This window comes from Lipophrys pholis (assembly GCF_963383615.2).
Source record: "Lipophrys pholis genome assembly, chromosome: 15".
Classification (NCBI taxonomy): domain Eukaryota; kingdom Metazoa; phylum Chordata; class Actinopteri; order Blenniiformes; family Blenniidae; genus Lipophrys; species Lipophrys pholis.
In genome coordinates, this window is record NC_137642.1 from 27,285,020 (window position 1) to 27,312,310 (window position 27,291).

At 42.4% G+C, this 27,291-nt stretch overlaps 2 protein-coding genes across 2 annotated transcripts; both read left to right on the plus strand.

Annotated features, from left to right (window-relative positions):
* Positions 1 to 9,388: 9,388 nt before the first annotated feature.
* Positions 9,389 to 11,043, plus strand: LOC308120957 (homeobox protein Hox-D4b-like; the record flags this gene model as incomplete). The annotated part of the gene is made up of 2 exons (XM_080481921.1): positions 9,389 to 9,923; positions 10,446 to 11,043. 2 exons carry the CDS (start codon positions 9,389 to 9,391, stop codon positions 10,811 to 10,813), a joined length of 903 nt encoding a protein of 300 aa, XP_080338047.1. The 3' UTR covers positions 10,814 to 11,043.
* Positions 11,044 to 16,780: 5,737 nt separating this feature from the next.
* On the plus strand, positions 16,781 to 25,208 carry mtx2 (metaxin 2). The gene is made up of 10 exons (XM_080481924.1): positions 16,781 to 16,941; positions 18,016 to 18,063; positions 18,175 to 18,221; positions 19,863 to 19,935; positions 20,817 to 20,893; positions 21,088 to 21,180; positions 21,382 to 21,420; positions 21,561 to 21,686; positions 22,244 to 22,320; positions 23,719 to 25,208. Exons 1-10 carry the CDS (start codon positions 16,902 to 16,904, stop codon positions 23,876 to 23,878), a joined length of 780 nt encoding a protein of 259 aa, XP_080338050.1. The 5' UTR covers positions 16,781 to 16,901; the 3' UTR covers positions 23,879 to 25,208.
* Positions 25,209 to 27,291: the final 2,083 nt, after the last annotated feature.

Here is a 27,291-nt window from a genome sequence, read left to right on the forward strand (position 1 = left end):
TGTGCACCCAGTAGTTACTATCACCTATAATATACTTGTATAATAGAATACTTTCAGTTTGTACTTGATTACAAGTAAAGTCAACAAAAACTTGAGTAAAACTAGAAAGTACTCTTCAGAATTTCCCAATTACTTTTGCTTACTGTGTGTACATGTAAACGAGGTAAAAGAGGTTAACATCCAACAGTTACTATAAAATCTTATCCTGCAGAACAATTTTAATTTGTACTCAATTATCAAATAAAAGTACTGTTTGAAAAGAAAGAAAGTAAAATTGAAGCAGCCTTGATCAGGACCTGGAACTCTGGACTCTGGCCCATTGGGGCCCAACCAATCATAGCTTCTAATCCAATCATGGATATACATTTATATACATTTTGAAGGATTGAACAAAAAATTACTTTTATTTGGAAAAATGTGTGTGTGGGGGGGCTTTTATTTTGAAAACTAACTAAACTCTAGCCAGTCTCTAAATATTGATTTTTGAGGTTTTTGGTGTTATGTATTAGGAAACAAGGACTTTTATTTTCGAAAAAAATGGGGCTTTTATTTTGAAAGCCAGCTCACCCCTAGCCTAGCTAAACTCTTATTATCCATTTTGAAGTCAACATTGTAATTTTTGATAAACAAGGACTTTTATTTTGAAGGAGTTTGGGGCTTTTATTTGGAAAGTCAGGACAGTTAGCTCAACATGGTATGAAGTAATCCTGGTGTGAATGATGTCACAGTGTCTGACCAGCTGCAGGAAGTGATGTCATCACAGTGGGCGAGAGGACGGATTTTATCTACATATTCTGGAAACAACTTCCTCTGAATCCAGTTTTCGGGAAAATATTTTGATAAAATTCTCATTTCTTGAGAGGAAAATTTGTCGTCTTTCAGTCTGTGTGTGTTTGGAAGCAGTCAGACGTAAACTTTGGACACTAGGAGGCGCAGTTTGACGCAGACGCACCATTTTGCTTCATCATCTCAATGATAAATGTGGCTTCAAATCGCAGGAGCGAAAAAAATGACATCACTGTTCTCTCTCGTCGAAAAGCTCGTGTTTTATGGAATTTCCCCCTCATGTGTTACATCGTCTTGTTCGGCAGGTTCTTGTCGTGGTTCTGATCTGCTCGCTTTGTCGATCAGAGTCACGGTTTAGCCGCAGTCGCCGCTTGTTTGAGGTGTTCTATCACGGCTGTTTTTGAGGAGACATCTTGGTTTTCCCATGTATTTGAATGAGAGGAGGGAGGCGGCGGGAGGCGGCGGGATTCGGGGTTTGGAACTTTGACGGTTGATAAACACGAAACCGCTCGACTCGTCAAAAAGTTGTACTGAAGTTTGGAGCAGAAGCGTCTCCTCTGTTATTTCATCGTGTTTTGAAGCCGATACGATATTCACCCTCAGAGGAGATTGCGTTTGTATGAGGGCCTTTTTTGAGTGAAAATCTTATTTTGAAAGGCAGATTACGGACTTCCTGTTGGATTTAGGTCAGAGGTATCGTTTGTGATTTTTAGGTCTTGCTAAGACGAAGGAGTGAGTTTTGGTTTGATCTCCATACGACATTCCTACAGGCCATGGTGGCCGTTTTAGTGTTTCTAGGTGGCGCTAGAGAGCACATCTTGGCACTCTGGGGGTTCTTTTTTTACATTTTCTTAAATTTCTCGTCAGTCTTGATGAGCGTGCCAACTTTGGTGAGTGTATGAGTCTGTTTGGGTCTAATGACGCGGCAGAATAATAATAATAAGAAACATTAAAAAAACAAGAAAGTAATTTTGGGCTCGGCCCAAACTACAAAGTACTCTTTTTAAAACTACTCGATTACTTTTGTTGACCATCTATGTGCATGTTTTAGAGATAATGGTAAGATTCAGTAGTTACTACAATCCTGCAGAATACTCTCAATTTGTACTCAATTACAAGTTAAGGACAAGAAAAAGTAGAAAGTAAAACTACAAAGTACTCTTACTTTATTACTTTTGTTCACTTTGTCTGCATGTAATTGAGGCCCTGTTAACATCCAATAGTTACTGTGATCTGGAATCCTGCAAAAGTGGGTAGAATACTTTCAATTTGTACTCAGTTAAAAGTAAAAGTATTGTTGGAAAAGAATACTTAAGTAAAACTAAAAAGTACAGTTTTCCTTTCCTTAACTTGTAATTATCTTACCTGCACACAGATGGTAAACAAAAGTAATCGAGTAGGTTTAAAAACAATACTTTGTAGTTTTTACTTGAGCTTTCTTTTAAAACAGTACTTTTACTTGTAAATGAGTATGAATTGAAAGTATTCTGTAGGATTATAGAGGACGGCGTCTATCAGATGTTAACGTTACCTTTGATACAAAAGTAATTGAGTAGTTATTGAGGAGTACTTTTTAGTTTTACTTCAGTTTTCTTTTCCAACAGTACTTTTACTAGTAATTGAGGACATATTGAAAGTATTCTGCAGGATTGTAGTAACTACTGTATGTTAACATTATCTTACATGCACACAGGTGGTAAACAAAAGTAATCGAGTAGTTTTGAAAAAAAATTATTTGTAGTTTTATTTTTCATACTTCTACTTGTAATAGAGTACAGATTGAAAGTATTCTGCAGGATTACAGATGATAGTAACTATTTGACGTAAACAGTACCACCTCTCTCACGTGAACATGCACGGTAAACAAAAGTAATCGGGTAGTTCTGAAAAGAGTAGTTTGTAGTTTTACTCAAGTTTTTATTGAGAAAATTCCTCCATCAGGTTCGTTTTGTTTGATTTTCCCTCAATAAATAAAAAAATCCCAGATGTTTCACTTGTTAGTGACTTGTTAATGACTTGTTAGTGACTTGTTACTGACTTGTTATTGACTTGTTCGTGACTTGTTAATGACTTGTTAGTGACTTGTTTATGACTTGTTACTGACTTGTTATTGACTTGTTCGTGACTTGTTAATGACTTGTTAGTGACTTCTTAGTGACTTGTTAGTGACCTGTTAATGACTTGTTAGTGACTTGTTAGTGACTTGTTAGTGACTTGTTAATGACTTGTTAGTGACTTGTTTATGACTTGTTACTGACTTGTTATTGACTTGTTCGTGACTTGTTAATGACTTGTTAGTGACTTGTTAGTGACTTCTTAGTGACTTGTTAGTGACTTGTTAGTGACCTGTTAATGACTTGTTAGTGACTTGTTAATGACTTGTTAGTGACTTGTTAATGACTTGTTAGTGACTTGTTTATGACTTGTTACTGACTTGTTATTGACTTGTTCGTGACTTGTTAATGACTTGTTAGTGACTTGTTAGTGACTTGTTAGTGACTTGTTAGTGACCTGTTAATGACTTGTTAGTGACTTGTTAATGACTTGTTAGTGACTTGTTAGTGACTTGTTAATGACTTCTTAATGACTTGTTAGTGACTTGTTAGTGACCTGTTAATGACTTGTTAGTGACTTGTTAGTGACTTGTTAATGACTTGTTAGTGACTTGTTAGTGACTTGTTAATGACTTGTTCGTGACTTGTTAATGACTTGTTAATGACTTGTTCGTGACTTTTTAATGACTTGTTAGTGACTTGTTAGTGACTTGTTAGGTAAACTGATCTTAAATCAAGAGGGACGAGACATTTTACCTACAAACAAGAGAAATACTCCTGGTAAGATTTCTGAGTTTTTTGCTCTTGTAAAGAAACTAAACTGTGAATTATGTCCTTCTTTGTGTATAAACTCTCTTATAAATGTTTTTTTTGTGTGTGTGTGTGTTTAAATGAGCGACCCGCAGCCTGTTCCCACTCAAACGTTTTAAAAAGTGACGCCGCGTCGGAAAGTTTCCCTCCAAAAACACACCATGACGTCCTGCAGCCCCGTCGTTCCTCCAGTAACCACCAGGGGGTGCGAGTCCCCGCGAGGCGTCGTCCATGTATACCCTGTAGAACCGAATGTGTGTGGAGCTGCCGCAGTCACAGATTGGGTTCTGGGGGAGTCTATGGGCGACGACTGACCGTCCGACAGGAAGTACCGCCGCCGCCGCCGCACCATCTCTCTCCGGAAGATTTACGGCCGGAGTGAAGATGAAATGCTGAGGTTCAGGCTCCGCCGCCTTTCATTTCCTGTCCGCTCCATTAAGTCCCGATAAAGAAATGAAAACAACAACCAGGTGGTGGAGGGGGAGGGGGGAGGGGGAGGTGGTGGAGGGGGAGGGGGGCGGGGGGGTTCCGATAAGGGTTTTTTTAATTTAACTCAGCCGTGTAATCGGTTGCCTCTGTGGCGTCTTTTAACCCGAGGGTGTCCAACACGAGGCCCGGGGGCCAAAATCGAATCCGGCCGGACCGGAAAGTGAACGAAACTTTTCAAATAAAACGTTGATTTATTTATTTAAAAAGAAAAAGAAAAAAAAGAAAATTCTCAATCTCAACAGGAGTAAACACGACTCTGAAGTGCCGTTACCATGGCAACGATTTCATGGCAAGTGTCGTAGGTGTCGACTTCACAACGGTGTTTGGAGCCACTGAAAACACAACTTTTTGAAAACGCTCCGACACCGTCTCCATGGAAACTGGGGGGTGGGGGGGGGGTTCTGAAAATCTGCTCCGGGTCACCGTGGTCGTACAAACTAGTAGTTCTGCACATGCTCAGTAGAGACAATCCGAACAATGTTTCCTCCGTGGTGTCACGACTGCCAGTCCTTATTCTCCTGGACTTGGTACTTTTATTTTGACAGTCACCGTAATAACAATCCAATTTGGTACTTTTATTTTGACAGTCACCGTACTAACAATCCAACTTGGTAGTTTTATTTTGACATTCACCGTAATAACAATCCAACTTGGTACTTTTATTTTGACAGTCACCATAATAACAATCCAACTTGGTACTTTTATTTTGACAGTCACCGTAATAACAATCCAACTTAGTAGTTTTATTTTGGCATTCACCGTAATAACAATCCAACTTGGTACTTTTATTTTGACAGTCACCATAATGACAATCCATCTTGGTACTTTTATTTTGACAGTCACCATAATAACAATCCAACTTGGTACTTTTATTTTGACAGTCACCGTAATAACAATCCAACTTGGTACTTTTATTTTGACAGTCACCATAATAACAATCCAACTTGGTACTTTTATTTTGACAGTCACCGTAATAACAATCCAACTTAGTAGTTTTATTTTGGCATTCACCGTAATAACAATCCAACTTGGTACTTTTATTTTGACAGTCACCATAATAACAATCCAACTTGGTACTTTTATTTTGACAGTCACCGTAATAACAATCCATCTTGGTACTTTTATTTTGACAGTCACCATAATGACAATCCATCTTGGTACTTTTATTTTGACAGTCACCATAATAACAATCCAACTTGGTACTTTTATTTTGACAGTCACCGTAATAACAATCCATCTTGGTACTTTTATTTTGACAGTCACCATAATGACAATCCATCTTGGTACTTTTATTTTGACAGTCACCATAATAACAATCCAACTTGGTACTTTTATTTTGACAGTCACCGTAATAACAATCCAACTTGGTACTTTTATTTTGACAGTCACCGTAATGACAATCCAACTTGGTGGTCAGTCCTCTAAATGTCCGTGTTCTCCCGTTGTTAATGTTTAGAGCTTGTTGCTACGTGTGCTTTGAGTAGTAAAACTAACAACAGCGCCAACTAGTGGACAAACTTGAAAACTACATTGTTTTCAACACTTCTGCTGTTTCCATGGTAACAGACATCATTTTAAAAAACGTTGCTGTGTAAATGTCAAACTTTCCTTAAAAAAAAAAAAAAAAAACGTAAACAAGAGCAACAACTCGCCTCACAGCCGCGCCGTCAGTGGGAGTTGGTCAAATTACCCAGAATGCAGCAGCTGCAGCAGAAGTTTACTGGACATTTCACTGGCTTCATATTGAGATTGGAGCCATTTTCTCTCGTAATTGTTTTTTTTTTTTTTTTTATGAAAATCTAGATATTTTCATCCTGTATGCTCAATGAAAAAGTCTAAATGAGAGAAGTAAAGGTTATTGTGGCTGGTTTCCCTCTGGGGGGGGGGGGGGGGGGGCGGAGCAGGAGGAATGGGGGGTCTGGGTGACGCCTCTGTTTCCGATCTGAGAAATCATCAGATTAAAAAAAAAAACATAACTGAAGGCGAAAGTTATTCATTAAATAATTCAAATGCATCATTTTAGAACTGAACTGGTTCAAATGTAATTAGGATATAATGAAGTTTGACTTTTAACCAGAAACGACCAAAACACGATGAGAATTAAAGGAACAATCCACCTGAACACATGAGAATTAAAGGAACAATCCACCTGAACACATGAGAATTAAAGGAACAATCCACCAAAACACATGAGAATTAAAGGAACAATCCACCTGAACACATGAGAATTAAAGGAACAATCCACCTGAACATATGAGAATTAAAGGAACAATCCACCAGAACACATGAGAATTAAAGGAACAATCCACCAGAACACATGAGAATTAAAGGAACAATCCACCAGAACACATGAGAATTAAAGGAACAATCCACCAGAACACATGAGAATTAAAGGAACAATCCACCTGAACACATGAGAATTAAAGGAACAATCCACCAAAACACATGAGAATTAAAGGAACAATCCACCTGAACACATGAGAATTAAAGGAACAATCCACCAAAACACATGAGAATTAAAGGAGCAATCCACCAGAACACATGAGAATTAAAGGAACAATCCACCAAAACACATGAGAATTAAAGGAACATTCCACCTGAACACATGAGAATTAAAGGAACAATCCACCAAAACACGATGAGAATTAAAGGAACAATCCACCTGAACATATGAGAATTAAAGGAACAATCCACCAAAACACGATGAGAATTAAAGGAACAATCCACCTGAACACATGAGAATTAAAGGAACAATCCACCTGAACACATGAGAATTAAAGGAACAATCCACCAGAACACATGAGAATTAAAGGAACAATCCACCTGAACACATGAGAATTAAAGGAACAATCCACCAAAACACGACGCAAATAAGTGCATCTCATGCTTAATTTAACTTTTTTCTTTACTTTTACTTTCTTAACTTTTTATCTACTGAACAAAACTACAAAACAACATGAAATCAGGTGACAATTTCCTTAATAAATCACATAAAATCAGAATGAAGCTACTTTAAAACTGTTCCTAGAACTTCCTCATCGTTCATTATCCACCGAAAAGCCTCTTACTGCTGCTCACGGTTTATCTCCTCGAACATAAAAGATATGAATGAAAGTTTAATTAATTTATAAATATTATTTTGCTTTGCAGCTTTTGATCGCAGACATAAACAAACGATATGAGCCCGGAGCCTCTTATCACATTTTAATGTCAATTTATCTTTGTTCAATGATCGCAAAGAACATTAAACACTAATATCTTTTATTTTAAACTTCCATAAAGTCAAAATGAAGCTGCATTAACAACTCATTTCTTCATTATTGAGGTAAAATGACTGAATAAGTATTAGATCTTTTAGTTTGACGGATCCAAACAAGTGATAAAAGTATTATAATGTGAAATATGAATTAAGCTGCGATCATCTGTCACTGTTTCTTTATTGTTTCTTTTGATGAAATATTATCAAAACTGAACTTTTCCTGCAGAAAAACCAAAGAAATTAAACAACCTGCCTTCTAATTTGTATTTCATTCTTATTTTTTAAACGTTTCATTCATTCGTTTGCCTTTTTTGACTCCGACTGTGAAGCGAACGAGCCGTTATCGTGGAGAAAAACTGAGAAAATGGTGTTTCCACGTCACATAAAGTCAAACTGAAGCTACTTCACCACATTTCTCTGCTTCTCATCATCATCATCATCATCATCATCATCATCATCATCAGCTAAAAGCACAAGAGGAGATCTGCTTTTTTATTAATAATTCTATCGAGACAGTCGTGAAAACTCCTCGGAGGTGGAAGATGTGAGTCTCTAGTAAAACTCCTAATGTTTTATAAAACAGCAGGATGATTCAAACTGAAGCTTTTCTTGCTGATGAATTATATAAAATTAGCAAATTTCAGAATAAAACACACCAGTGAGATTTTTCCAGGCATGCAGTTGTTTTTTTTTTTTTTGTTGCTTTTCATGCATTAATTACATTTCTATTTTTCTAAACGCATAAAATGATAAACTTGTTCAGTTGGGATTAAATCTACTCCGCCGGCTCGTGTCCGAGGCCGTTACTCTTCCACTATAAACTGTTTTTTTTTTTTTTTTTCCCAACAAATGTCTCGTTAGGTCAGACGGATTAGACTCATATAACATGTCTGTTAGTCCAACTCGCGCCTGATCGTTTCGTGCCCACGCGACAGGAGCCGCCCGCGCGCTCCGAGCCAGAGCGCGCTCCTCTCTTTATGGGAGCATCATATCTGAGTAATGGGATACATGCGGGACCTTCCTGCATCCTCGTGGGGGGGGGCAGCTGCAGCCCAGAGAGAGAGAAATCCTCGGGATAGAACACAAGGATTTATGGATGACTCCCGAGTGCAAAGGTGATCTTTTACAACCTTTGTGTGATTTAGCATTTTGGCTGAGAAAAGAGCAGAAGATGTTAAAGAAAACAGAGGGGAAAAAAAAAACGTAATTATGTGGCGACCTTCTTCGTGTGGGGGCTTCGGTTTTGCATATCTCTCTTCTCCCCCCCCCCCCCCCCCCCCCCCCCTCCAATTCAGCATCCATCACATAACTTCATTTTTTAAACTCCCTGTCGGGTTTCGCCCTCAATAGTCCAGCTTTTGCGTGAACATCATTTTTTACGCACGACGCTTTTTGGCCCCTCCTTTAAAATAAAGAAGAGAGAGAGAGAGAGAGGGAGAGAGAGAGAGAGAGGGAGAGTGAGTGTTTGGTGGTGAACGGGACACCTCGGCCTGACCCCGGACTAACAAAGCCAACTACTAGTCACTGTCTGGGAACCTTTTATCCCTTTCTTTCTCGACTGGAGGCCGCGTTTTGTTGCGCGTCCTTTGACCGGCACACAAGGCCAAATATGGCCGCGCCGTCCCCCAATATGGGCCAGATTAATTTTTCAGCTTTGGCCATCTGTGGGAGGAAAAGTCAGTGAGCGCGAAGTCATAAATCAAATGTGGGAGGATAGATGGATGGATAGATAGATAGATAGATAGATAGATAGATAGATAGATAGATAGATAAATAGATAGATCCTCATTCCACAGACGGGTAATCGTAGCCATCCCTCTCATCCAGCAAATCTTCATTAGTCCTCCAGTGAACATTTTTTCTCTCTCTCCTCCAAATTATCCCATTACGTCTGACATAAACAAGCCCCACCGCCGCCTCCCATTGGCCAGCCGCGGGGTCACGTGCCCCGCGTGGCCGTCCGTCTATTTGACAGCCGCAGGATGGCTTGATGCCAGAGGGGGGAAAAAGAGACAGAGAGAGGGGAGAGAAAGAAAAATTAGTATTCTCCTACCAGCCTCGCTATAAATCAATCATGGAGTCCTACGTGGTGAGCTGTAAATACGCTGAGCCGCAGTTCCCGCCTTGTGAAGAAGATTACAGTAATTTTAGTGACCAAGGGGGGTATTACAATAACCCCCAGGACAGTGGTAGTTATGGAGGGGGCTATCAGCCCTTGCAGCAGCCCCCTCCGCCTCCATACACACAACAACAAACCGGCTATCACCCCTCTGTGCAGGCGCATCACCGGGAGGATGCGGAGGAGCGCGCGCAGCAGCCGCCGCAGCCGCAGCAGGACCAGGGCGAGTCCTACCCGGGATACCGGGCGCCGGGCGGCCACGGCAAGGAGAGCTTCCCCGTGCAGTGCCAGGCCTGGATGACCTGCGCAAAGCCCGCTCAGGTGCAGAGGAAAGCGGCCTGCCAGGGCAAAGACAAGCCGCCCATTGTCGTCTATCCCTGGATGAAGAAAGTTCACATCGCTCACGGTGAGAGGCTGAAGATTTAAACCCCCGAGCTCATGTCTTTCTTTCTTTCTTTCTTTCTTTCTTTCTTTCTTTCTTTCTTTCTTTCCATTTGTGAGCAGCGGTTTTTTTTTTTGTTGTTGTCGAGTTATTTACGATCTCACGGCGAGAATTACAGCCCCTATAAAGTTTTATTACCCCGCCACAGTGTGTGTGTGTGTGTGTGTGTGTGTGTGTGTGTGTGTGTGTGTGTGTGTGTGTGTGTGTGTGTGTGTGTGTGTGTGTGTGTGTGTGTGTGTGTGTGTGTGTGTGTGTGTGTGTGTATTGAACTCAACTTGCAAAAAACAAATCTTTTCTTGGCAATCTTCCCAATGAATCACAAAGTAAGATTAACAGTTAGAGATGCCAAATAAATACATAAATTAAAATACAGATTTAATCGGGTTTAAATTTTTGTTTTATTAATTTAAAGAACATTTTCCTGATTCTGTTGGATGCAGGTGTTTTTAGAAATTTATTGTGCGTCTCTTCTCTATTTTTACGCAGTGAACCCGAATCACGTGGGGCCGGAGCCGAAGCGGTTGCGCACGGCCTACACGCGCCAGCAGGTCCTGGAGCTCGAGAAGGAGTTCCACTTCAGCCGCTACCTGACGCGCCGCCGCCGCGTGGAGGTGGCCCACACGCTCTGCCTGTCCGAGCGGCAGGTGAAGGTGTGGTTCCAGAACCGGCGCATGCGCTGGAAGAAGGACAACAAGCTGCCCAACACCAAAGGAAGGAGCAAAAACAAGAAGGACAACAACAGTGCGGGAGGAGGAGGAGGGGGGAGGAGGAGGAGGAAGCGACGCCGTCAAGACGCCGATCGCCGTCTGAACGAGCCGCGTTTGCACCTTCACTCTGCAGGAACTGATGACTGAAACAATCCTTCGCCTCCACAGGCTTCACCTCCAGGACGAGGCTTCATATAAACTCCACATGTATTTTGCCTTATATTTTTAACCTTTACCTCTTTTCTCTTCTATCCGTGTCTGGACTAGAGGTTTACAGTCTCTCTTCTAATTCAGCGACGAATGTCTCAGATTTACGGTGGAGGTGTCAGATGGTCTCACGTCTCGCTGGTGCAATTAGGGAATTATTTCTTTCTTTTAAAAAAAAAAAAAAAAAAAAAAAAAAAGCCGCACTCCCCCTTTATATCTGACGAGGAGAAAACAGGGTTTTATTTTTACAGGGTAAAACATATTACAGGGTTATTTTTTATGTTTATTATAGTACCTGATAAATAGCATAATTTATGGATATGCACGTTACCAAAAGGTGATCTGGCGCTTTAGAGGGTTTTTAAAACAACAAACAGCCAAATTGTTCCGCATCCCAAAGCAGAGCTACAGGAGAGCAGCCATACTGCGCAGACGTTTCAGATGATTATGCGTTAAGCACGAAAAACAAAGCATTTTCTTCTTTTAAAAAAAAAAGCCCAAATTTTATGTTTTTAATGCACAACACTGACTGTAAATCCAACTTTTCTCAGGGTCACAGGGTTTCTAGGAAAATAAGCGTTTTGTTGTTCGATTCAGGCCGATGTTGGTTTTAAATATATGCTCTCTCTTCGATTCCAGTTCAATATGCTATTGAAACACAGCCACGCCAGTACTTAATTGTTATTTTGTATTATTTAGAAGCGTATTTTATTCTTTGTAGTATCGCCCGTTGTTCTTTTGTATGTGAAGAAAAAAAACAAAACAAAAAAAAAAACATCTTCGTGTAAGAATTTTTATATGTGCAAATGTTTTGATAAAAAATAGAGGAAGGAAAATTAAACAAAAACGTGTTTAAAGCGACACGACACGTGTGGGTCTTTTGTGTGTTTTGTGCCGCGGGTCTCGGGGATGCTGAGGCCGAGCTTATGAATACTCTCCTTCAGAATCGGAGCCAAACTTCCGCGCGTAAAAATAACCAAACTGCCAATAGGGAACAAGACTAATGTTTTTTTTAACACGAACTTTAAAGAGCACAGTCCTCCCGAGTGCGCTATCTTTGGGATAATTCAACAGGTTCGTCGGACTCGTGGAGGTGAGCCAAGACAAATATCTCGTGCGTCATGGCTCAGCTGAGGAGCCTTTTAAAATGCGAGGCTTGTTCTCCCGAAGGGCGGATTTCACTGCTGAATTGAATTATAAACGGAGGTTTTTGTAGGAGGAAACGGTGTTAAAAAAAAAAATTAATACAAGATTAATGTTGATCACTGCATTTCCTGGAAATGTAGAAAATACGCTGCAAAAATCACCTGACGTCATTTATTAGTTTCATATCAGGCTCAACTCTTTTGCGTTTTTTACGCATCGTTTGACAAACTTATGTTGTTAGAACAGATTAGAAAACACTTTAATACTTAGAGGGAAATTAAATATCCGTATTTTTTTGAAAATGTGCATAAAAATTACTCTTTTTTAAAAAGTATCTGAGTTTCTACATTTCTTTAGTCCTTTCAGCCACAGATCAGGCAAAGCAAATTCTACGCGTCATTTGGCGAAGAAGTCAAAAATATGAGCCTAATTATAAACTGAACCTTTAAAAAGATATATATTCGAGGAGGTCTCATCTTCGTCTGAATGTTAACGAGTATCAAACACACACTAAACGCCTGACACGGGCTAAATATGGTAAAACAGGGTTTACGCGTAATTTGCGCATCCGCTGACCAAACAAATCGCAATTGAAAAAGTATAAAAGATATTTCTACAATGAAGTAAAATAAAAGCATTTAAGTATCGAAGGCAAGGCTATATTTCTTTGTATGTTTTATTCATATTATTCAAACATAAGGAAATGCCTCGTGTTTTTACGCATTTTTCATCCAAAAGATGAGAAAACGTGCGATTCCAGTGAATAAAAACTGACAATCCTGTAAGAAATTGAACATGCAACCATAAAAAAGTGTGTATGTTTGTTTATATGATTGTCTATATCAGGCACACACTGAAAGTTTCATATGGCACAAACAATTAACGCACTATTTGACACATGCAGTGTAAACACGTAGTATTCCGTGAAGTTTAAAAACGCCACTAATTGAAAAAAAAAAAAATATCGAACCTCTAAAGTTGAGTGAGGTTCTGTCTTTATTAGGTCGTTCATACACAGCCAGTCATCGGCGTATCATGTCATGGTTTTTCTTTACGCGTCATTTGCGCGCGACACGCAGGGACGACGGAGGCAATCTGAGGTTAACGGGAATCCAAACTCTCTCCACTCTTGTGTTACATCGTGTTGCGGTGGGACCGCATGTATATACACAGAGCAGGAAACTCAGTTACGCCGTTCAGACCCGCCTCGTTTCGAAGCCAAAAGGCGGATTCTTCACGACATAAATCACAACAGTGTCACGGGAAGACTTGTATCGAGCGCATGGCATCCGGGAGGAGCCGTGGTGAGGTCAGGCCTCCGGGAAACGAGCGTAAAGCCGCCGTAAAGTCCTCTGGAGTGCTGAAACCACGGGCAGCGTGTGTTGACGTGTGAGGGGAAACGAGTGCTGAGAGCCATTAATTGGGGGCTTCCGGTGCAGACAGTTACGCACAGGAAAAAGGCTCGACGAGGCGCGCGCGAGAGGAGCCTGGGAAATCCATCACACGCCGGAGATCCACCACCGCGCTGACAAATGTCCACGTATTTATTTAAATAGGACAGATCAGCACAGCCAGGTGTGAGAATCACAACCTAACCGTGGAGGTGGAGCCTGAATTCTGTGCGCATTTTCTAAAGTAACACAAATGAATAATGTATTTGTGCCTCAAGTTCTCAATATATTCAAATATTATACTCATCCTAAATGTTTCAGGGTAAGCAATGGACATGTGCCTATGTGAGCTTGGATGCTTGTGCGGTCCCCTGTACCCCAACAGTCTCTCTCCTGTGAGAATGAAGCAGTGACGACCCCCTCTGGTAGATCTGGGTACTGCAGCCTGACAGCCTTCACTCGCCTGCCGACACCTCGAGAAGGTCAAACATCCGTCAGCTGGAGATGCTCACAGCTCGTCTGGATGGCTGCGTCGGAAAACGTTTCTCCATTTGGCTTTTTCCTCTTTTGAGGATTAAAAACAAAAAGATTTAAGTGAAACTAAAAGGTGAGATTTGGTTTGTTTTTCCCTCCAAACAAAAGGAGGGGCAGAAGTTCATCACTGAAGTTAAATGAGTCAAACTGTCACCAGAAATAATCATTTATTATTTCAGGTTTATTGTTCTACTTCATCAAGATAATGTACTGTGACCAGGATGACAGCTGTTCAGAGGAAGACAATGATGAAGGTTAAGAGGATGATGAAGAGGAAGGTGAAGTTCTCTGTACAATCACAGGTGAGTCAGAGGGTTAGGGTTGTCTCGTTTAAAAAAGTTTAAAGTATAAAGTTAAATCATGTCTCTCTGGAGCTCCTCCTCTTCCTCCTGCTGCCGTCAGCATCACGTCGCTTGAAATACTGAAAAAGCCACTTTGAAAAATGTAACAGGAAGTTATCAGAATATTCCCAATGGACTATTACATACCAGTCTCTGCCCGATGTTTGACCTCCCGACCGTGTCTCTTCAGGAGACATGTTTGACCTCCTCCACCGTGTCTCTTCAGGAGACATGTTTGACCTCCTCCACCGTGTCTCTTCAGGAGACATGTTTGACCTCCTCCACCCTCCACCGTGTCTCTTCAGGAGACATGTTTGACCTCCTCCACCGTGTCTCTTCAGGAGACATGTTTGACCTCCTCCACCATGTCTCTTCAGGAGACATGTTTGACCTCCTCCACCGTGTCTCTTCAGGAGACATGTTTGACCTCCTCCACCCTCCACTGTGTCTCTTCAGGAGACATGTTTGACCTCCTCCACCCTCCACTGTGTCTCTTCAGGAGACAAGTTTGACCTCCTCCACCCTCCACTGTCTCTTCAGGAGACATGTTTGACCTCCTCCACCGTGTCTCTTCAGGAGACAAGTTTGACCTCCTCCACCCTCCACCGTGTCTCTTCAGGAGACATGTTTGACCTCCTCCACCCTCCACTGTGTCTCTTCAGGAGACATGTTGTCCTCTTGCTCGAGGGACTCAGGACTTGCAGTCCGGTGCTGTAGATCACTTGGTCAGAGTTGCTCTTGCGGGGACACTTGATTGGCTCCACCTCCTGGCCGATGGTACTTCCAGCACCTTCCTGGTTTCAGCTGCTGCTCCTCACCTTTTAGTTTTGCAATCATGCTCCTGACCCACGTGACCACGTCACAACATTTTAGCAAACAAAATGTGTTTCCGTGTTTGTTACTTCTATATACAAAACTTGTTTTTTAACCACGTTAGACAGCAGGTTACACACGTGTGGTTAAAAACAAGTATCTTTAGAGTTACAAGATCTTTTGCATCCCATAACAGAATCACATGTAATACATTTATTTGTGATGCTTCAGTCACTTTTCTTACCAGATCAAGTCTTTTATGTTATGTTGCAGTATGATTGTTCCATCCAGGTCCTGCTTCCTCCAGGTAACTTTCCAGGGTTAGGGTTACACTCGAGACACCGAGTTACTATCTCGTTCCCTCGTATTATATGTTTTCACCGATGTCGCCTCCGTCACGTCATATTTGCTGTTATGAAGCTTTGAGGTCAAACGATACGGAGCACATTAGATCTTGGTGTTTTCTAACTAAAGCATGTGAAACACAGACGTGTTAATAAACTCTCCTTGGTCCAGAAAGAGACGATCTCATTCTCACGTTTCTTTTCTTTTCCATCAATGAATGAGGCCGGGGGATTATTTCTCAGCATTTGGGCATTCCATAGTGAATTTGTGTTCCTGAATCAGAAGCTTCAACATGGAGGTGTAGAATGATAGGACGCAGCTCGACAGCCGTTTCCATGGCAACCTACGTAAAGACACTGATTAAAGTTCTCTTTCACATGAAGCCTTTAATGGCTAAACACTCCAAGCTTTCATTCGCAGTAGTTTGTTTAGTAGTTCCTGATGAGCCAGAAGTCTGGCTTCATTATAAAGAAGTTCTGTGGAGCGTCTCATAGCGGAGCGCCCCCTGCTGGCTCATGCAGACCTCAGCCTGCGGTCAGAACGCCAAAACAAGACCTGGAGGTGAAGTTAGTTACAATTTTATTACAATGAAAAGCCTGAAAAAAAAAAAAAACGACAATGGAAAACTACTTCTAAATTCTATCCACCACAATGTAGTTTTCAGTAACCGGTAATGCTTAAGACATAATGCTGAAGATCGGAAACTTGAAAGTGGGCGGAGCCTTGGGGGCGGAGCATCATTAGGGACGCTAAACAGTGACGTTGACCTCACGGCGATCTTAGCTAACGGGATGACTAACCATGTTTTAACCAACGCATGTTTAACGGTCAGTTAGCTAACGGCGGGTTAACAATTTAACCGGTGGCTAGGACTTAACCTGTGGTTAAAATTTATATATATATATATATATATATATATATATATTTATATAATTATTATTATTAGAGAGCCATGGAATTTTCCGGGGGTAACAACGAAAAGCGTCCGGGAGAAACTCCAGATGTTCGGGTTCATTTTGCTACATCAATAAAGGGAATTCAACTAAAAAGAGAGCGTCATAATCCAGCAGTTTAGCTTCCTATTCCCAATAAACTTGTTAATTGCAAATCGTTCAATTTGATCTTTAAAAAGATAATTTCTGACATTTTTGTACCTTTTGTATGCCTCTCAATATCATTACCGTACTTTCTATTTTTCAGAACTCGTCGATAAATCATCCACATATTAGCCATGTTGTTTAAATTCGTGTTATTTTGGAGATTTTTTTTTTTTACGTAAAACGATTTTGTTTTAAAACGGAGCTTCGTCTTGAAGCGGACCTAAAATGAGCTACACTTCCGGTGGGGGGACTTTTAGCAGACGGACCTGTGGATGCCCTTAAACCTCCATGAAGCCACATTGACACCACGTCTTTACTCTTATTTCGTGTTTAGCTCGTAGAGATTCATCGTGGGATAATGTCTCTTGCAGCGGAGGCCTTTGTGTCTCAGATGGCGGGTAATTCATCCAGGTCGAACTTTAATTTGACAGTTTAATCGGATGTTTTGTTAGTTAGCCACCGAGCTAACGCTAACAGGAGAAGCTTCTCCTGATGACATTTTTCTGTATAAATGTGTTTTAAATGTAGTTTTCTGTGGCCGTAGCGACGGGTTTATTTGATTTTCGTGTTTTCTTCAGGTTAAACTAACTCAGACTGTCACAGTTTTATCATTCTGTGTGTCCTCGACGTGTTAGCATGCTCCCAGCTGCGCTGCAGATCTTTGTTTTCTAAAACTTTACATAGAAAAACCTTCATTTTTCTCTATAAAATAACGAAACATTAACCCCGGAATTCAATCATTGATAGATCAGGAGTGGATACGATTAGAATCTCCACGGAGAATCACATACCTTCAATAATTGCTTTGAATCGATGTTTGTCATCCGACAGAGAAAAGATAGAAATGAGTGAAATTTGTGTTTCAGATTCAGTTTGTCTTCTCATCTCAAATTTAATCTCTATAATCTACAGCTAAGATGCCAGACTACACCTTGGATCCTTTAAATGTTACAGAACCGGTCACTAATTCATATAATATGGATTCCAACTAAGTTAAGATAATGTGTGGGGAAGAAATCCATTAAACTTTCTAATTATAAAAGATGAATGAAAACATGTGGATAGAGTCTCTCTCTCTTCCTCTTGGATATTCCTGTCTAGCTGAAATCTTCCTACTCGTGGAATTTATTCATCCTCTAATTTATCTACCCTCAGTATCAGCATTAAGCCGAGCTCGTGTGGCTTCTCTTTCTCTAAGCAGCTGTAGTCATGATTTGAAACGTAAACAAAGAGGAACTGGAGTGACAGAGGTGAACCTGTGAGTCGAGACTCTGGGTATTCACCGACGAGTCAGAATATCAAAGTCCAGCTCAGTGAGCTTTTACCTGAACACAGGGACATTTTCAGGACGTTACAGGGACACACTGACGTATATCACACACACAATGAAAACACAAGGCGAAGCACACACACACTCACACGCCATCGATCTGCTGAGTCTCATTGTAAACGTTTGTTTTGACCTGCGACAGCTGCTGAGCCGTGGCCTGAAAATGCGACCTTGTACCAGCCGCTGAAGGGTGAGTGAGGACAGACGGAATCAGATCGTGTGTTTAATTTCACGGACGGTTGAACTTTGAAGTATTTCTCCATCGAGTTTCTGTTCTTGAACTGGAACAATTTCTTCCCAGAGGATCAGATCCTGCTGTCGGACTGCGCCTCGTCTCTCGCCGTGCAGGTGAGATGTTATTATTACACTTTCAAATGCAATAAACCTTTTATTTCTCATTTTTTCCATTGTAATTGGAACGTCAACAACTTTCAAATAAAACCAATTTTTAAAAAAAATGGACCAGATATTATAAAAGACCTCGTCTCTGTTAAGAAACCAAAAAAACACTCAAATATCAAACCACTCTCCCTAAACGATAAATGAAATGGATTATGAAGTTTACAATAATTCTTTTCGACTATGGTTCCTGGCGTTGCTCCTCATGAGGCTCACTCTCAGCGCCTCCGTCCACAGAGACAAAGATTGTAGATCACTGACAAGAGGCGTCACTCGCTTCATTCAGCTATGAAACCGGCGCTGAAGCCGCAGCACAGAGCGAAGACTCTGGCCGTGCAGCCGCCGCCTCTGGTCGTGCCGCCTCTCGTCCTGCAGCCTCTGGTCGTGCCGCCTCTGGTCGTGCCGCCTCTGGTCGTGCCGCCTCTGGTCGTGCCGCCTCTGGTCGTGCCGCCTCTGGCCGTGCCGCCTCTGGCCGGGCCGCCTCTGGCCGTGCCGCCTCTGGCCGTGCCGCCGCCTCTCGTCCTGTAGCCTCTGGTCGTGCCGCCGCCGCCTCTGGTCGTGCCGCCTCTGGTCGTGCCGCCTCTGGTCGTGCCGCCTCTGGCCGTGCCGCCTCTGGCCGTGCCGCCTCTGGCCGTGCCGCCGCCTCTCGTCCTGTAGCCTCTGGTCGTGCCGCCGCCGCCTCTGGTCGTGCCGCCACCTCTGGTCCTGCCGCCTCTGGTCGTGCCGCCTCTGGTCGTGCCGCTGCCTCTAGTCGTGGCGCCTCTGGTCGTGCCGCCTCTGGTCGTGCCGCCGCCGCCTCTGGTCCTGCAGCCGCCGCCTCTGGCCGTGCCGCCGCTGGCCGTGCCGCCTCTGGTCGTGCCGCCTCTGGTCGTGCCGCCTCTGGTCGTGCCGCCGCCGCCTCTGGTCCTGCAGCCGCCGCCTCTGGCCGTGCCGCCGCTGGCCGTGCCGCCTCTGGTCGTGCCGCCTCTGGTCGTGCCGCCTGTTGGGAGGCGACAGACGAGGAAAACAAACACGCCACATTTCGTGGTAATATGGCGATGTGTATATCGAGGCCGTAAGAATTTAGTTCATTTATCGTACGAATGAGCAGAAGAATTGTTCTTCATTAATCCACTTGGAGAAATTTCTTCACCGACTTGCCTCATCGATTGCAGCCACATGGCGTCGGGCTGGTGGGGGGGCGGGGGGGGGGGTCTGTCTCGGGGCGCCCCGGTGCATGTTGTTTATTGGACCGTGGGGGAAATCGTAGTACCGGGGAGGACATGCATACTACACACACACAAAGTAGGGCTGGGCCATTTGGCCGCCCGAAAAATAGAAACATGTATGAATGTTTAAAGAAAAATTCGAGTTTCGATATGATTTTTTATTTATTTATTTATTTTATTTTCTCAATGCAAATAAAAATGACCGCAGATATAATGTCAGAAGTGCAACTTTATTGCTGTGATGGTCCTCAGAGTTAAAATACAGATAAATAGGCCGAATTCAAAATGGCTGAAAACACCTCGCTAACTTCCATCAACTTTTATTTTGAAAGTAGTGACGTCTGTGTGAATCAGCAGTTTTTGTATGTGTGACTGTGTGCAGGCCTACCTGAGGATGTGCGGCCTCCCTGTTCAGGTGATCTGCAGAGCCAACGCGGAGTACATGTCTCCCTCCGGTCAGTTTCTCCGTCTTTCCTTGAAGAACCATTTTAATTTGGATTTATTTGGACTTTCTGCAGAAAAACAGAACAAACAAACACTCAGTTCTTAAACTAACCAGCCGACCTCGTCACAAAAAGAACTAAACAAGCCGCTCTAGATAGTGTCACACTTTTTATTAAACTAATATTACTATTTAACAGTACACAATCAATATGTGCTATACACAAGTTTTATATATACAGTTTATACATGAACGTACATAATGTATATATTTTTTAAATGTCTCCGTGTTTTTTATTTAGTGTGTATATATATATATATATATATATATACACACACACACACACATATATATAGTATACACACTATTTTTATTCAAGTTGTTACACGTTTTACAAAATTAAAACCCACCAATTGGTTTTACAAGCGGCACAAAATCCAAGAAAAGTAGATAAAGATGGAGTAAAGATACTACTTTTAGTACAAGTTCAAATATTTTCCCTTCTCATTAAGTGCCCCCCCCCCCCCCTTTCTTTATGTAGTCTCAGGTTGAGAGTCAGGCGCTCCATGCTCTGAATATTACTGCACATGTACATAATATTAATAAGATACCATTTAAATTACATTTTAAATACGGTGTGACAATATTTGAATAAAAAATATTCTCTATCACAATATATACCTTTTATGTTTGTTAAGAATTAATATTTTTTATACCATCATATATATATATATATATATATTATATATTATTGTTGTCCTCGGTACAATTGTTGCTCTTCTTTCTTATACTTGCAGACGATATTTGATTTAAAAATCTTTTTAAACTGCTTCATGTTGGTGCTTTGCTTTATTTCATCCTTTAGAATATTATATATTATATTTCTCTCTGTAGGTAAAATTCCCTTCATCCACGTAGGAAATCAGGTGGTTTCAGAACTCGGACCGATTGTTCAGTTCACCAGAGCCAAGGTGACTTTATTCACTATTGATTGTTTTAATTGATACTTTCACCATTTCTATTCTAAACTGCTCATCAGGACTTGTAATATATAAACTATTCAATCTGTTGTTGTTGTTGTTGTTTGTATCAGCTGGTGTTTTGACCTCTGACCCGCCGTCGTGACGTCCAGATTAAAGTATAATCTGGAGTTTTCTGCCCTCAGGGTCACTCGCTGAGCGACGGCCTGGACGACGTTCAGCGGGCTGAGATGAAGGCGTACATGGAGCTGGTCAACAACATGCTGCTCACCGCCGAGGTACACACACACACACACACACACACACACACACACACACACACACACACACACACACACACACACACACACACACACACACACACACACACACACACACACACACACACACACACACACACACACACACACACACACACACACACACACACACACACAGAGCTGTAACTGCTAAATGCCTCCCCCTCTCCTCTCCTCCAGTTGTACATCCAGTGGTGCGACGACGCCACGGCTGCGGAGGTTCGTCTGAATTCAAATCTAAGAAAAAATAAAATAAAATAATCCCTTTAATCTCCAGTTGTTTCCTTTTTTTTTTTTTTTTTAATCTGGATTTTTTTTTCCCACTTTTGAGTTTGTCGATTTGTTTTTGTGTTTTGTAGATTTCTCGTCCGCGGTACAGCAGCCCTTACTCGTGGCCACTCGGTTCCATCCTGTCCTACCAGAAGAAGTGGGAGGTCCGCAGGAAGATGAACGCCATCGGCTGGGGAGGGAAGAACCTCCAGCAGGTCCACATCCTCACTTTCTACCTTTTATACTGTTTTTTTAACTTTTAAAACCCGACGATGTCTGCGGCGCCGTTCCATTTTTCCGCGTTGATGAATGTCTTCACTGTAAAGTGGGACGTTTTGATGTTGAATCCAGTGTTGGGTGTTGGGTGTGAGTGTTGGGTGTGAGTGTTGGGTGTGAGTGTTGGGTGTGAGTGTTGGGTGTGAGTGTTGGGTGTGAGTGTGTTGGGTGTGAGTGTGTTGGGTGTGAGTGTGTTGGGTGTGAGTGTGTTGGGTGTGAGTGTGTTGGGTGTGAGTGTTGCGTGTGAGTGTTGGTGTTGAAGCCTGTGTTGGTGTGAGTGTTGGGTGTGAGTGTTGGTGTTGAATCCTGTGTTGGTGTGAGTTTTGGTGTTGAATCCTGTGTTGGGTGTGAGTGTTGGGTGTGAGTGTTGGTGTTGAATCCTGTGTTGGGTGTGAGTGTTGGGTGTGAGTGTTGCTTGTGAGTGTTGGTGTTGAATCCTGTGTTGGTGTGAGTGTTGTGTTGAGTGTTGTGTGCTGAGTGTTGTGTTGTGTTTCAGGTGTACGAGGACGTGAGTCAGTGCTGCCAGGCTCTGTCTCAGCGACTCGGCACGCAGCCCTACTTCTTCAACAAGCAGTACGTGTCCTTCCCTCCTCTCCCTGACCCGCTGCGACAAACTAGACCGGGACCTTCTGAAGGCTCGACTCTCAGAGCACCCTCATGATCAGGGCCTCTTTAGCACCCCCCGGTGGTGTAACGATGGAGTTACAGCTTTGGTGCACAAATAGAACTTTATTTTACTGGATTTACTTTAGTTTCTTATTGAAGTATTTATTTTTATTAATTTATTCCAGGCATGTGACATTTCAAACACGAGTAAGTAGCCATATATATATATTCCAAATACACACACATACATGTATGTATATTTCCATATGTAAACTTCTCGTTGACAATATAAATAAATACATAGGATATAAAAATATATTAATTCAAAATAGATGCTATGTTTGAGATTACTTATACTTATAAACATACAAATATTCATCCTATATTAAGTTGAATGACTGAAAATGGGCATGAAGACGTAAAACTTATCTATTTCTACTCCTTCTCCAATATTCAATAGTGATATTATATAATTATCTTCTGCATTAGTACATTGTGAATGTCTGCAGTGACCAGGATGTTGATTTGGAAGGCCTGAACGACCAGATCATCGGAATATACCACTCAGAATAGATTAAATATTATTTTATTAGTCCCTCAACGGTGTAGCAGCGAAGAGGATTACCACTCAAAAGAGTAACTAAATACAAGAATATGTACAATATCAACTAATATTACTTATGTTGACCTGGTGGAGGATGTACATTCCCGCTTTTGGAATATTCTAGATTATTTGTGTGCAAATGTCTGACTGTGTGTATACACACAATAGATAATATTCTATTTACATGATAATATAGTAGAAATCTAAAAATAATAAATAAACAGTGAAAGTTGAGTACTTTTTCTGTTGTATTTGTTTAGTTTTGTGAAAATATAGATATTATTCATCACTTTACAAAGACAAAGATTTAAAGAAATTAAAGAATACAATTTTTAAAAACAGTATATAATAAATAAGGTAGGAGATTTATTAAGATACATTTAATAAAGTAAGTAAAGTTTATTGTTTATTTGCAAGCCTGGGCCAATAAGAACGTTTTAAGTCCTGATTTAAAAGAAGTGAGTGAGTCAGCAGCCTTCAGGGGTTTAGGAAGTTTGTTCCAGTACGAAAATACGTGTTAATTACATGAATGGGAGTATTTGTAATTCGTTAAGTGTGTAAACTTTTATTTTGAAAGTAGTGAAGTCTGTGTGTGTGTGTGTGTGTGTGTGTGTGTGTGTGTGTGTGTGTGTGTGTGTGTGTGTGTGTGTGTGTGTGTGTGTGTGTGTGTGTGTGTGTGTGTGTGTGTGTGTGTGTGTGTGTGTGTGTGTGTGTGTGTGTGTGTGTGTGTGTGTGTGTGTGTGTGTGTGTGTGTGTGTCAGGCCCACGGAGCTGGACGCGCTGGTGTTCGGTCACCTCTTCACCATCCTGACCACGAGGCTGACCAGCAGCGAGCTCGCCGAGCGGATCAAGAGCTGCAGCAACCTGCTGTCCTTCTGCAGACGCATCGAACAGACGTACTTCGAGGACAAGAGCTCGTGAAGGAGGAGCGCCGCCTCTCTCTCTCTCTCTCTCTCTCTCTCTCTCTCTCTCTCTCTCTCTCTCTCTCTCTCTCTCTCTCATTCCCCCACGTTGTCGTGTCGAAGAGCTAAAAAAAAAAAAAAACCTGCTCATTTCCACAAACCTGCTAGATTCTTTGTTTCCTCGTTTCTGTATCGTTGCATGATGGAACCTTTAGGAGCTTTTAGGGCCCCCCAGGAGCCTTTAGGGCCCCCCAGGAGCCTTTAGGGGCCCCCAGGAGACTTCAGGAGCCTCTAGCAGCCCCCAGGAGACTTCAGGAGCCTTTAGCGGCCCCCAGGAGCCTTTTAGGGGCCCCCAGGAGCCTTTTAGGGGCCCCCAGGAGACTTCAGGAGCCTTTAGCGGCCCCCAGGAGCCTTTTAGGGGCCCCCAGGAGCCTTTTAGGGGCCCCCAGGAGACTTCAGGAGCCTTTAGCGGCCCCCAGGAGCCATTAGCGGCCCCCAGGAGCCTTTTAGGGGCCCCCAGGAGACTTCAGGAGCCTTTAGCGGCCCTCAGGAGCCTTTAGCGGCCCTCAGGAGCCTTTAGGGGCCCCCAGGAGACTTCAGGAGCCTCTAGTGGCCCTCAGGAGCCTTTAGGGGCCCCCAGGAGCCTCCAGGAGCCTTTAGCAGCCCCCAGGAGCCTTTAGCGGCCCCCAGGAGCCTTTAGCAGCCCCCAGGAGCCTTCAGGAGCCTTTAGCGCCCCCCAGGAGCCTTTAGGAGCCTCTAGCGGCCCCCAGGAGCCCCCAGGAGCCTCCAGGAGCCTCTAGCGGCCCCCAGGAGCCCCCAGGAGCCTCCAGGAGCCTTTAGCGGCCCCCAGGAGCCCCCAGGAGCCTCTAGCAGCCTCCAGGAGCCTCCAGGAGCCTCTAGCAGCCCCCAGGAGCCTCCAGGAGCCAGTATGTAAAATAATAATAATAAAAACAAACCCGTAGCTCTTCATTGTAATTTTATTGTAAATCTAATCCGAAGTCACTGACCCGCGGTACACCGGAGCTCCTGTGTGAGAAAAGTGAGGACTTATTTATTTTTTTTTCTTGATTTATTCCGCCGAGCTTCTCCGATCAGAGCTTCACTCGTTCCGGGTGGAACTGATCCCCTCCGCCTTTTTACTTCTTTTTTTCTCTTTTCCTCTGAGGACTTTTACAGACTTACAAGAAATGTGAAGCAGTTTCAACTCGTTCCGAACTCCAGTTCCTCCGTTAAAAACAAAAGAACGATAAGATAAAAGAGGACGTGAAATAATCTTAAGTGTTTCCAGTGTTTCTGATGGTGTGAATGGAAAGTGCCTACATATACAAAATAAAACACTATATGCCAATACAACCCTTTTCTTTTTCCCCTCCAGTTTTGTGAAAGTAGTAGAATTCCTTGCAGGTTGCTGGTTCGCTCCGTTTACGATCGGCTTCACGTGAAAACGCCTCGTTTCTTTTTCTTTTTCAGAAACGTTTGAGCAGAAGACAGAGTAATGAACATATTGGGCCACTAGTTGGTGCTGTTGGTAGTTTTTAATCATGAAACGACACACGCAAGCAGCAGAGAACGAAGCGCCGCGTCGGCGAGCTTTTCGATATCGGGCCGATACCCGACACCGGTATCGGCCCGATATCGGTGCGGCTCTCGGGTCAAAACTCCGGATTCACATATTGTCTGTTTTTATTGCAGCGCCGAGTCGGCAGATAAATTAATGATGGAAGAAATAAAAACTGGTACGATGAGGTTTTTAGAAAGGCGGCGGGGAGTTAGACTCCAGACCACACTGGTTTATTGATTTATTTATTATTTAAGCACAAAAACTACAATACAGAAGAAACGTTTTTGAATTCTTGAGTGAGATGGAGCAGAAATATTAACTTATAGCTTCTTTTTTTAATCTCAATCCTTCAAATTGAAAGTTAAATATCAAACAAACTGTCTATAAAGTCTGAGCGGCTTAGAAATAAAACCAAAAATTAAATACATACATAAACACTTTGATTCTCTAACATCATTTCTTTGTATTTCAATAAAAACCTTGTTTTAGCTGCTTTTTTAAAATCTAGCGTATTTTTTTGTTTGTTGCAAACTTTAATTTTTTTTTTGTTTTGTTTTTTTCAAACCAAATATAATCACACATTTTAAATGAAATAGAATTTATTGGCCACGATAAGGGAAGAAGTGAACAGTACAAGCAAACTGAACCCCTGAACTTAAAATAAATAATTAAAGAAAGAGAAAAATAAATAAAATAATAGTAATAATAGAAATACACACATATACGTATATATATATTTATTTCCAAACATGCAAACAATTTGAAAAACAAACACAATGAATAAAAACAAATGAGACTCATCCAAACGAGTAATCCTGAGATTACTTGATATACTTGTGTATGTGTATATATATATATATATATATATATATATATATATATACACACACACATACGCATTTTAAATGATCTAGTGTGTTTTAGAATATTTAGTGTTTATCTAGATTAATATAATTCTAGATATATATGATAAGAATTTATATTATATATTATATAATATTATGTAATATAATATTATGTAATATAATATTATATTAATCCATAACTGGACTCTGTTTACCGAAACGCAGCGTTTCATCACTTCGGTCCTAAATTTATTTTTCTTTTTCACATCTGTGCTCCGAGAAGCAAAACAAGCCTGGAAGTCTGATCACCGCCGACTGCCCTCTGGGGGGGTGTGTGTGTGTGTGTGTGTGTGTGTGTGTGTGTGTGTGTGTGTGTGTGTGTGTGTGTGTGTGTGTGTGTGTGTGTGTGTGTGTGTGTGTGTCTTCCAGGTTTCCTCTCAGGTCAGACGTTCACCTTTGACCTTCCCCAGGCTGTGACACAGTGAGTGATGACCCACAGTGACCAGACGCTCCAGAGCCGGGGGGGGAGGGGGCGGGGGTGGGGGTGGGGGTGGGGGTGGGGGTGGGGGGTCACCGGCCGGACAGCAGACGAGGAATAAACAGAAAACCATTCGGGGTGAGGAGGACGGAGGTGGAGGACGGAGGATGGTGGATGGAGGTGGAGGACGGAGGTGGAGGATGGAGGTGGAGGACAGGGTGGAGGTGGAGGACGGAGGTGGAGGATAGGGTGGCGGACGGAGGATGGAGCTGGAGGACAGGGTGGAGGTGGAGGACAGGGTGGAGGACGGAGGATGGTGAACGGAGGTGGAGGATGGAGGTGGAGGACAGGGTGGAGGTGGAGGACGGAGGTGGAGGATAGGGTGGCGGACGGAGGATGGAGCTGGAGGACAGGGTGGAGGTGGAGGACAGGGTGGAGGATGGAGGTGGAGGACAGGGTGAAGGTGGAGGACAGAGGTGGAGGATGGAAGTGGAGGTGGAGGACAGGGCGGAGGACGGAGGTGGAGGATGGAGGTGGAGGACAGAGGG